The 12,270-nt window shown below is 50.9% G+C and overlaps 1 protein-coding gene across 2 annotated transcripts in view; it reads left to right on the top strand.

Annotated features, from left to right (window-relative positions):
- Positions 1-12,270, top strand: part of VAV2 (vav guanine nucleotide exchange factor 2) — a 126,689-nt gene that overhangs the window by 98,903 nt on the left and 15,516 nt on the right. For both annotated transcript variants that reach the window (XM_066610596.1, XM_066610597.1), the window contains 7 exons: positions 2,677-2,775; positions 5,106-5,174; positions 6,175-6,275; positions 7,342-7,441; positions 8,195-8,290; positions 9,873-9,941; positions 11,968-12,054. In XM_066610596.1, coding sequence (XP_066466693.1) covers positions 2,677-2,775; positions 5,106-5,174; positions 6,175-6,275; positions 7,342-7,441; positions 8,195-8,290; positions 9,873-9,941; positions 11,968-12,054 — 621 coding nt within the window. The remainder of the gene's footprint in view (positions 1-2,676; positions 2,776-5,105; positions 5,175-6,174; positions 6,276-7,341; positions 7,442-8,194; positions 8,291-9,872; positions 9,942-11,967; positions 12,055-12,270) is intronic.

Genomic DNA, 12,270 nt, shown 5'->3' with positions numbered 1-12,270 from the left:
CCCTGACTCTCCTTCCCCCCTTCGGGGAATTGCATGAACTGATTTCCCTAACAGACATTTCTGGGTGGGAAAGGCCAAACCTCTTGGGTTTTTGTTCTTGGTGAAGTGAAGTGCCTTTGGCAGAAACGGGTTTTGACAGAGTGACAGGGTGAGACGGCGGCATTGGAAGAGCTACCCAATGACAACCTGCTCTGCGGTCTTGTCACACCGCCTTTCTGTGGGCAGACCGACTTGGGACTGATGCGGTTGCTCAGTTAACCAGCTGTGCATCGCCACCCCCCCAGCATATTTTTAGATGCTGGCAAGTGCTGACAGACGTTTACAACGCAGGCCCTGATAGTCCTCCCCCCAGGGGGATCTGCTCCCTCCCCTTGAGTCGCAACTGGTTGGGTGTGAAAAGTCGTGGAGAGTTTGCTGCTCCAGAAGGCCAGTTTGTAAAGATGACTGAGGGCATTTGGATGCCTTTGGAACTCCTGGCCAGGAGGCGTCAGAAAGCTCCCTCCCCCCAAACCTCATCCAACAAGCCCCAAAGACACAGACAATGCCTGCCCACTCTTGCCACCCTTCATCCAGACATGTTGACCAGTGGCTGCTTTTTTTGATGCAAAATTTAAGACAGGATGCCTTCACCAGTGTATGAACTTGCCACCCCACCTTTCTCCTGCATTCACAGACACTCAAGGGCACTCAATTTCTGCTTGAAATTCTTGTCCCTCTAGTGAGACTTGTAGATCAGTGGTTCTCAAACCTTTTAGCACTGGAACCTACTTCTTAAAATGACACCCTATCGGGATCCACCTGCTATACAAGATTTTCTTTTTTCCAAAAAAAGGTGATCTAGCAAGAAATAGTATTTACTTCTTTGCAAAAACCTTGCTCCATTTCATGTCATGAGGCAGCCCAAATGAATAGCCTCAAGGCTTGAGGGGCTTAGTGATTCAGCCTTCACCTGCCCCCTCCCCACTACCTATCATTGACTTACTTGGGGGGAAAAACCACACCAGAATAAGCTTGCAAACTGCAGGAGCTCAACTGTTTGCAGGGCAGTTGGCAGCTCCCTGATTTTTGAATAGCCTCGGCCTTGAGACAATTAGTCATCTGATCTTTCTATCAACTGTGTTTTCTCTGGAGGCTCTGCAGACCCACCAGAAATCGGGTCCCGACCCACAGGTTGAGAAATGCTACCGTACATCCTAATTGCTGTCCCTCAGCTGTGAACTTCAGCCAACAAAGCACACAGTTCGGGGGCACATGGGAGAAGTGGACAAGTTTGCTAATCAGTGACATTTCAGCAGCTAAAATGTGGGGTGGGGGGAGCTGTAAAGGTCCCGATCCAAGGTGTGGATTGAAAGTGCTCCATTCCCCACCCACACTCCCATATCCAAGCAAGACTATTGGGGTTGTGGTAAGAGAAATGTATGTCTCTTGGGCTTCCAGGCTTGCCCTCCACAGGATAAGGACAGCTGTGTAAAAAGGAAGGCAATGTAGAGGGAGGCACTTTGAAATGTATAACCGTGCTTCATTTTGTTATCTCTCCATGCTTCAGATCAGATACATGCAGGTAAATATTTGGCTCTCAATGACACAGATTTTGTTTCTGGGCTTTTTTTTGGGGGGGGGGGGTTGAATGCCTGAAAATGTGCAACTTCTGGTCCAGCTAAACACCGTGATGTGTGAACAAGCCCTAAGCGTTGGCAGGATTGTCGTGATGGACAAGTGGAAATCAGGCCTGTGACAGTTAGGTGGGGGATAAGAGAGTCTGGGAACCGAGCAATCCACTGCCCGTGAATCTCAGCCTCCCTCCAGTTCCCTTCCAGATGTTGGCTACAAATGGGTTTGGCGTGACAGCATCTGCCTGCCTGCCCCTTTCAGTGAAGTGTTGCTGTTTCACTGGTTTCACAGTGACAAAAAAAAACCCAAACCCTTGAGCACTGTGGAAAGACAAGACGGGCTGTGACAACTGAGACGCGAATGGAGCGTTCATAAGAAACAGCCTGCTTCGTTAGGTGATGACGAACAGCAGAGCTCCCTTAGTCCACTTGGTTCATCTGATGAATCAGGAAGTCAACTTTCCTGCATTCCCTAAGGTCCGCCAGCTAGCCTGACCCCCATGGACACTGAATTCCACGGATAACAAAATCTGTGGATGGCCTGGGTGGCACTGAGTTTCCTGGAGGCTGCGCATGGCCCTCCAGAGGCCGAATGGGGTCTGCTAGCCCCACAGGTTTGCCACCAGGAGTCACTGGCATGAACCAGAAGTGACTTCAGGTCTTATACTGGAGGCCTTCTGAGGCCCTCCAGCCACAGGCTTGACATCTACAGATACTCAAATCCTTGGGTGCTGAGCCGGCAGGTCCGAAGGGCCTGCTGTAAACTACTAAAAGCAAGCCCTCCACCCTGCTTTTTGCCCCCAAACCACATTCATTTTTCTCTCACTTTGGGGCTATTGTTAGATTTAGACCCACTTGATATGGATTTTTCAGCAGGCCCTGTTTTAAGATTTGGGTCTGCTCCTGCAGTGTCTCTTTTGACCGTACGTTAGCATACAGAAGCCTGCTGGATTGTGGGTATCAGAACCGAGATGTTCTTGGCACCACTAATTGCTTTGGTCTGCCCTTGTTGAGAATTTGCGCGAGCTCAAAAGCCACTGAAGGGGTTTCGTCCTGTTTCCTCTAGAAAATGGGCATGACGGAAGATGACAAAAGAAATTGCTGCTTGCTGGAAATCCAGGAAACCGAGGCCAAGTACTACAAGACGCTTGAAGACATAGAAAAGGTGAGTGCTGGGCGGGCCTGTCGTGCTGCGGTCATCTTTGTCGTGCCACGCTTCACAGCACAAGCAAAGAACAGGGGGTCATGGGTCCTTGCCCCAAGGACCTTACATTCTAATGTTCAAGAATAGAGAGTTGAGAAAGGCAAGAGTCTTCAGGGTCGTGTAAGAACATAAGAAGAGCCCCACCGAATCAGGCCAAAGGCCCATCTACCTTTGCATGGGAACATCAAGGAGTGGGACCTTCTCCCTAGTGGCCCCAGTTCTATGGAAATTCCATGGAAATTCCCTCCCTCTCAGTTTACTAACTAACCTCTCCTTAGAGGCTTTCTTGTGGGTCCTAAAGGCATTTCTTTTTACAGTAGCTTTCTGAGAGTCCCCGTGCAGCTCTCTGTGGGCAGCCCCTGTGAAATTACAGGGAATTCTGCCCACACAACTCTGGCTGTTTCATTGGTTATGCTCTTAAGGGATGATTGTTTTCCAGCGGTAGGAATCTGCTCTCTACAGGACTGCCCAAGACCTTTGGGCCCCCGAAGAGGCAGGCTGCCAAATGCTGTGCCCCCCACTCCATTCCTTGTCATGCGCCAGCAGCCTCCACTCCCCCACACTTCCTCTGCCTCTCCACCCCCTCTTCCTTTTCCAAAACAGGAAAAAGAGAAGGAGTGGGGGGGAGGGGGTTAGTAGACAGGTGGAGCTTGGCACTGCCACCAATTTGTTGCCTAAGGCGACCTTCTCAGTCGGTCTCAGCCAGCCCCAGCCCTTCAGCTGAATGCATTGCAAAAGGATTGAAATGGGTTATGTCAGAATGCCAGATGCAAGGGAGGGCACCAGGATGAGGTCTCTTGTGATCTGGTGTGCTCCCTGGGGCATTTGGTGGGCCGCCGTGAGATACAGGAAGCTGGACTAGATGGGCCTCTGGCCTGATCCAGAGGGGCTGCTCTTATGTTCTTAACTACAATTCCCAGGAGGCCTTGCAGGTCTCTTGTTATCTGGTGTGCTCCCTGGGGCATTTGGTGGGCCGCTGTGAGATACAGGAAGCTGGACTAGATGGGCCTGTGGCCTGATCCAGCGGGGCTGTTCTTATGTTCTTATGGAAGATTCTTATCTTATAATTTCGTCCAGACTTTCTAGAATTTCTCTGCAATGTCAAAGGACTCTTCCACCCCCCTCCCCACACCCTTCCCACCCAATCCACCGGCAGCTTCTAAAAGCCTCATAATTCTTCCCACGTGGCCAAAGGCTGACATCTCCCCAATAAGGCGCATTCCTGCCTTTTTCCTTATCGCTGTTTGATGGCCTTCGAGTGACAGAAAAGAGAGGCCATTCATCTTGGTTTCTCACCAGCGCCCGTCGTGTCACTGAAACTAATTGGATTAAAAGGAACATTCCCCGGCACGCATTCATAGCTTTTAATTGGTTTTGATGAATTATGGTTTTGGTTCCAAAAGGGGTGGGGGAGAAGTTTTTTTTTTGGGGGGGGGGAGATGAAGACTTCATCGAAATAATGGGGCAGAGCGGAGCACTCGGATAGTCGTGATAATTTTTCCCTTTGTTGATTAGCAACTGAGTAGACGCAACAACAGGAAAGAAAAATCACTGGTGTCAATCCTGTTCTGCCTGCCTGCTTACACACTTTTTTCACTGCTCCTTTGCTGCTCCTTTTGAAGTATTGTAGAATGTTGGAGTTGGAAGGGGATCGTGGAGGTCATCTAGTCTAACCCCCTGCTCAGAGCGTAGCAGCTGTTAATGGCACCTCCGACAGAGGCCACCCAGCCTCTGCTCGAAAACCTCCAAGGAGAGCCCGCAAGTGCCTGGCCGCTCTGTGACAAGGAGGAGTTTCTTCCTCCAGTCTGGCTTCAGTCGACTTCCCTGTCATTTCAACCCGTTGGTTCCGCTCTTGCCTTCATGTGAAGCAGCTAGTAAGCTAACTTGTGAACCATCATGCGGCAGGGAGGCCTACAGGGCAATTCTCTTTTACCCCAGAGCTCCCAAAAGCTGGTGCTGGGAGTTTCCATATAGCTCAGGAGCTGTGAATCCCCAGTTGGAAACAAACTCCAAGCCTCTCCTGGACTGTGTGCGTTGCTGGTTGTCATTTGCAATCTCTATGTCCAGAGTGGATTCTCCCTCATTATGTAGAAGCCCCACATTTGAGAAGGGGTGTGTGTTTGCCTTGAATTGCAAGTGTTTTATTTGAGAAGGGGTATATTTTTCAGCTGCAGTCCCACCCCCCCACCTACCGTTATCACCATTTTTGGTACTTAGAGAAGGCCCGGGGGTTCAACAGCACATGATGCACCAACTTGCACCCTCACCTGTTTTCCATGTTGCATTTGCAGAATTACATGAATCCGTTAAGGCTGGTCCTGACGCCACAAGACATGGAGGCGATATTTATCAACCTGGAGGTAATGTGGCCTCAATGTGGGTGCTCAAGTCTATTCTCCTTCCTGAAAACTACAGGTGTGTTTTTTTTTTCTTGATTGAAGAAACCTGGTGCAAGTTGTGTTCAGTGGCTTTTCCTATGGCATAGCAAGGAAAAGATTCCCCTTTCTAGGAAATGCATTTGCACCATATTTATACCCTGCTGCCCTATAGCGGTGGTTCTCAAACATTTTTAGTACCTGGACCCACTTTTTAGAATGATAATCCAACCGGAAGTGATGTCATTAACCTGGAAGTGATATCCTGGCTGGAAGTGACATCATCAAGTAGGAAAATGTAACTCCCTCCATACGACAAATTCAGATCAATCAATCAATCGATTGATTAAAAGTTTACAATAAGTAGAAGTTTAAAAAATTATTTAAAATAAAGAACCCTCCAAAGCAGTTGCTGATCTGGTTTAAAAAAAATTCCCCCAGCATCCCAAAGGCTCCAATCCTATCCACGCTTACCTGGGAGTAAGTCCCATTGACTGCCGTGCTATATATATGCTATATAGCATATATAGTTTTATGCTATATATAAAAAACTATATATATAGCAGCATCTTCAAAGTACAGATTTGTTACATTTCCCCAAATGCAATCACATGCCATGGTAGCATCAAGACTGATCTATTAAAAATAAAATGCACCTTGAAATGAATGGGACCCACCTGAAATGGGCTCCCGACCCACTGTTTGAGAAACACTGAATTGTATAGGATCGTAGTCCAAATGGGGAGTCGTTGTCAGTGGCCCAGGAGGTCAAGGTAACTGCCCGTTGAAAAAGTTTGGGAGCCACTGCCTTAGCTGTGACTATAGTCTGACCTTCACACTTAAGTGCGCTAGTGATTTTCAGTCAGTTTCAAGATACTTCTCACTGATTTTCTTTGTTGGAAAAAATTCCCTTTTCTTTCCCATCCAGGGGCTTTTGGGGTCTGTTCTGAACATCCCAATATGTTTCTTTTCATTTTTTTTTCAGGACCTCATCAAAGTGCACTTCAACTTCCTGAGGTCCATTGACATTTCGATGATGTCGGGCGGGAGCAGCTTGGCCAAAGTGTTTCTGGAATTCAAAGAAAGGTAAACAAGCTTAGCAAATGGGGGGGGGGGGGAGTGAATTTGGTGGGAAGCTGGGTTGAGGTCTGGGAGACCTGGATTCAAGCCTGTTCCCCCCCCCCCCTGCAAATATGCCTCACTTGCAGGGCCAAAGATGTAGGGACAGCCCATCCGTGAGGCCAACTAAAACTGTTACCTCGGTTTAGACAGCGGACTTCCAGGGAGTGTGTTCTGTCTGCCTTCTCCTTCCGCTCCCTGGATTTGACAAGGAAGTATGGAGGGCTAGAGCCCTGGACACCTCCCTCCACACTTCCTCCTCTGCACAGAGCTCTTTAACCCACACACACCCTGCAACCTGCCCCAGCAGTGCTCTTTGTGTCAAAGTCTAACCAGTGAGGTCAGGACCATGGAAGACAACCACTAGCAAAATTCTCTCTCTCTCTCTCTCTCTCTCTCTCTCTCTCTCTCCAGACCAGGAGTTGACAAACAGTTTTTCTTTTCAGCTCCCTGGCTAAGGCCCTGGAAGCATTCCAGTTGCACAGCAGAATTAATCTATGCTCCTGCTGTGAGGAGGGAGATCTTGACAGGCAGCTTCAAATGTACTCACAGGCCACAGGGTCCTTGAATGCCTCGAAATGCACATTGAAACTGTCCTTCCCTGACATCTTAGTGCTCCGTTTGAGCTGAGACATCGCTTCTTGGTCACGGTGGACTCCTTCTATGGGATAAAAATAAAACAAGGCAGCCAGGTGGCCCTCTCTGATGCGTGCCCCTCAGGTCTCACTTTGGAGGACCAGATCCGCAAATACCCAGACTGTATTGTCTGGTTTCCCTGCCTTGCTATCTAGCGCTGCCCCCACCCCCAGCTCTGCGAGGGTGGAAAGAATTCTTGATTGGAGATGCTGAACGGATTGCTTATGGTTTAGGTAGCCCTGACCACATTGCAAGCGTATCCTGGGACCTGAGGGAGTGTGTCAGAAGCCGCTGTTTCCGCCCCCCTCCCTGCCGCCTCACTGGACTGTGGATAGCAAGGGGTTGAAACGATTGGTGAATGTGGGGCTAATTCTTTCTCTTTTTCACCTCTCTGCAGGCTGTTGATATATGGCGAATACTGTAGCCGCATGGAATTTGCACAGACCACCCTGAATCATCTCATGGCCAACCGGGAGGACGTCCGGCAGAAAGTCGAGGTGATTGGGTGCTGGGAGCAGGGGTTTTTTTGTAAGGGAGAGGTGGGTGTCTCTTTCAGCCAGCTGTGAATGGTGAAGCAGTTCACTGCCTGCTACCTCTTCTTCTTGCATTCCCAGATCGAGCGAGTAGATTTATTTTGGGAACATTTTGTGTAAATGATTAGACGCAGTGACCCTCAAACCTACCTGGGTCATGACATCATAAGAACAGCCCCACTGGATCAGGCCATAGGCCCATCTAGTCCAGCTTCCTGTATCTCACAGCGGCCCACCAAACGCCCCAGGGAGCACACCAGATAACAAGAGACCTGCAAGGCTTCCTGGGAATTGTAGTTTAAGAACATAAGAACAGCTCCACTGGATCAGGCCAGAGGCCCATCTAGTCCAGCTTCCTGTATCTCACAGCGGCCCACCAAATGCCCCAGGGAGCATACCAGACAACAAGAGACCTCATCCTGGTGCCCTCCCTTGCATCTACATCCCTCGCAGCTTTCTTAGTCAGGCACTACCATCTTGGGTTTCAGAAAATCTCGCAAGATCCAAGATTGCGGCGGCCAAATCTCTCGAGGTCCAAGATGGTGGTGCCCAAATATTGCAGCACCCAGGGGGAACAGGCAGGAGGGGGGAGAGTGGGGACATCCTGCGGCACCCCTGTGAGTGTGCCATGATGCCCTAAGGCATCATGACTCGCACTTTGGGAACTCTTGGGTTATAGGGAAATATTTATCCTCTTCTTTCTGTTTTCTGTTTCAGGAATGCACCTTGAAAGTTCAAGATGGGAAGTTCAAGCTGCAGGACCTGTTGGTGGTGCCAATGCAGAGAGTTCTGAAGTATCACCTCTTGTTAAAAGTGAGTAGTGCTCACTTGGGGATTCTTCAGCCCACTAGGGGTGTGTGGTGGTGGTGGTCAGAATTGGCCCTCCAAAGAGAGAGACCTGGGGGGGGGGGGTCACATCACCTGCCTGCCTTGTTATCTGGGGGCAGAGGAGGTGTGAAGAGATGCCTCCCCTCCTCCTTTCAGCTCTCTGCCTGTGTGGTTGCAAAAGGTAGAGAGGGCAGGAGAGGGGCAGAGGGAGGAAGTGGGGGGAGGCGCTGCTGTAGGACCCCAGCCTTTGCCTTCTCGCCTCACTTCCACTCTCCTTTCTCTGACTTTTGGCAACAGCAACTGTTACCCTGCACATGGCTGATCTCGAAAGCTAAGCAGAGTCAGGCCTGGTTAGTACTTGGATGGGAGACCGCCTGGGAATACCGGGTGCTGTAGGCTTATGCCATAGTCTTTGGAGACTGAAGGTTGCCAACCAGTCTCTGACTTTTGAGAGAACAGGAGAAACAGTCAGGTGGCGGCTGGAAGAGGTCAGACAATAAGTGGGTTTGGAGACTGGAGTGACAGGGCAGGATTGAATGGTGGGGATTGGAGTAACCAGAAGGAAGCAGGGAGATCAGAGTAGGTGGGGAATTGGAGGGGATGGCGGGGAAAAATTTGAGTGTCAGAGGGGGATGCACCTGGACGGAATGGGTTCTCATTTCCATTCCTGATGAGCTGCAGTCTCTGGGTTCTAGCAGATGGCGCCGTCTTAGCTGGAGATAACCCCTGCCAAGCCGGCTCTGGGTCCTATGCGATTCTCTCTGAGTTCTCCCTTTTCCAGCAGGCGATATAGCCCACTGATTGCCGAGTCCCGAATTTATTGCTCCTCCTCTCCCCCCCCCCGCTTTTATTTTCTCTTAAAAAAATATTAATGACATAATTACTGCAGCTCCTTGGTGTGACAGGGCCTTTCAATGCGCCGTGTGACCCTGGCTAATTCCACATTGTTCACCACAAGAGGCAATTAATGGCTAGGAAATAAGCTTGCAAATAATCTGATTATGTGTGAAATTCCTTCTGTCGGGCGGCTCCGACGTTAACTGGAGCACCAATAACTCCCCGGAGAGTGTGGAGCTGTCTCCCAGCAACACAAGGGGCTCCGACCATCCTCGTGGCTGAAGGCAGAATCCGAGAAGCCTAGAGTCGGAGAGCGCCTGAAGAGCCCTGCTGGATTAGGCCCACGTTGTCCAGCAGTCTGTTGCCTACAGCGGCCCTCCAGTTGCCAAGTGAGAGCTTGAAGGCTGCTTTTCTCCTGCCTTTGCACTGCCACAGAGCCTGGAGGGAGTGCGTGCTCACCGTGATGAGTAGCCAGTGGTAGACCTGTCGCCCACAAATTTGTCCAGTGAAGGCGTCTGGTGCAGTTGGCCCTTCTTATCTGTGGGTTAGGCACCCATAGCACTGACTCAACACGGGTGTCAACCCCACGTCCATAGGGCCTCCAGCACCTCCTGAACATGACCGCAATCACATTGGGGTTTTCAGTGGTTGGCAGCAGTTGCACAGTTGTTGCCGTACGGCTTCTCTTGGGGCCAGAGGCCGCCACTAATGCTCCACCGTTCCCTTTCAGGAACTGCTCAGCCACTCCTCTGATCGGCCAGAAAAGCAGCAGCTCAAAGAGGCCTTGGAAGCCATGCAGGTAGGAAGCTGCTCGAGGAGGAACCAGGGTGGACTCCATCCCCAGAGCTTTAAGGTTTAACTGGGGCTATGCATTGGGCCCTCTATATCCGCACAGTGGGGGATCAGTCCCAGGACCCCCGTGGATACAAAATTCCACAGGTACTGAAATCCACGGGGAGGGGAAGCCCTGGCAAACTGAAGATGCCTTCCAGAAGCATTCAGGAAGTGCAGGGAGGTCCTCGGAGGCCCTCCAAGTGCGGGCTCGGGTGTCCACTGATATTCAGATTCACGGATCGTCAGGGCCCACTGTTGTTTTGAATCCAGCAAAGGCTGTCAGCAGTGCCACCGCCCACTGATTTATGCCCATGGGAGCCAAAACTCTACAAAGGGTTCCTTTTGACCTGGTTCCCCCTCCCCCCTGAGAGGGAACAGCGAAAGGGGTCTTGGCGGATTTCTCCTTTTATTCCATCACCTTGTCCGTTTGCCCGTCCCTTGGCTTCCAGAAGGGAATCAGCTCCTGTGGAACGCAAGGGTTTCCCTGGGCAAATTGCAAACTGCTGATGTGGCGCTACTGAGGAGTGCCTGCTTTCCTCTGATCACTCTGGAGGATGAATTTTAGAAGACAGCATCGTGGGGGCAGTGGCAGCGGAGGGCAGCCCTGGGCTCACCCAATTAGGCTCCCTGTTCTGTTTGTCTTGCTAAGTATTCCTGCCAGGGAGTCTTCAGAACCAGGATATCGCGTCCGATGCGATGGGTATTGTCACTTGGGGTCGCAACGATAATCTGCGCTGAGTCCGTCTTGCAAGCAAAAGCTGGAGAAGGGCCTTACCTCGAGGGGCTCATCTCTGCAAACCCTGTGACCCAAGTTGACAGGAGGGAGAGTTGAGGGAAGGAAGAGATGGAGAGGCTCAGGCGGTACTTGCCTAGATGCTCGCTTAAGACGTGGGGTCAAAGGTTTATTGGTGGAGGAGGAGAGCCTCTCTCACGCATCCGCTCTGCCTTCTCACCCGTCAGAATTAAGACGTTTGGGGCTGGCTGGCTGGCTGCCATGGTGGTAACAGGCTTCCAAACTAGGGTTGCTTTGATGTTTTGGCATGAGCAAGGATGGACTTTGTCTTGGATTTGGGAGTGGTGCCAGCCCCCACAGGACCCTGGGGGCTCTAGAGAGAGAGGCCCCCACTACAGGAGGCCTAGGGAGCCTGTATAGCCCTGATCTGAAGTAAGAGGGCAAGATTCCTTCCTTTCTCAACCTGAACTTCTACACCAAGAAGCAGTAGATTCTGCAGCCTGTGCAGTGAGCCCTGTACAGAGAAGCAAGCCGAGAGTTTTGAGCTCTCAACACTTTTTCCTTACTTAATGCATGTATTTCAGGCAGCGCACCAGTCAAGGACTGGAAACCCCCCTTGTTGCAGTCTGTTCCCTTTTTCTTACATATTCCGCTGCCCCCTTCTGCTCCCCAGGGGAATTTCACGCACTGATCCCGTTGGCCTAGCACGCGCACAAAGCGTGAACGGCAAACACAGGCTGTGAAATCTCGACAGTGGCTTCTGACTGCCCGCATGGCGTGGTCTAAGGGCACACGCCTACCGTGCTGGAGCGAAGCAGGTTCGGGAATGGGAAGCCTGGGGGTCCTCTCGCTGCCCCCTCTTTGAGTCCTTGTCAAGGAAGAAAAGTGGGGGGAAAGCCATGGGGGGCAGTTTGAGGCTTTCCTTTGCCACTCACATTGCCCCCCACGGGCTTTCAGACACATTTGTGGATCCCAAGTAGCCAATCTCCTAATATGAATTTCTTCGTAAGGAGGGAAACCCCAGTACAGCCAGTCTTGGAAAAACGCCCCTCCAGGCGAACATTTAGCAAGCCTTCCGGGCCCCACATTATCAGAGCTGAAATCTCTCTCCCCCAGCCGGTATTAGAAGCAGCCAAGGACACAGCAGGGCTGCCTCCGCCCGGGCCCTTCTGTGATTGCAACAGTTACTCTCATCAGCTCCAATCAAATTGCAACATTTTAATTCCTTTGCTGCTTCTCGTTTGTGCTCCTTCCCCAGGACTTGGCCATGTATATAAACGAAGTCAAGCGGGACAAAGAGACACTGAAGAAAATCAGCGAATTTCAGAGCTCTATAGAAAATTTGGTAAGCTGGAAAATGCCTTGGCATCACCTCCTGTCTCCTGGCAAGAGTTTTTAGGTGCAAAAGAGTGACACTTAGGGGCAGGCTGGCCCTTGCATAAGGCAGGGTGAAACAGCCACTCCAGGAGTTGGACTGGTGGACAGGTGGATTGCCCACTCCCTCCCACCTGGCTGCTCACCTGGCCTCCAGCTAAAATGCCCCTACCTGTCCCACTTGCTC

The sequence above is a fragment of the Tiliqua scincoides genome, chromosome 16 (assembly GCF_035046505.1).
Source record: "Tiliqua scincoides isolate rTilSci1 chromosome 16, rTilSci1.hap2, whole genome shotgun sequence".
Lineage (NCBI taxonomy): Eukaryota > Metazoa > Chordata > Lepidosauria > Squamata > Scincidae > Tiliqua > Tiliqua scincoides.
This window is presented reverse-complemented; position numbering and strand designations above follow the sequence as displayed.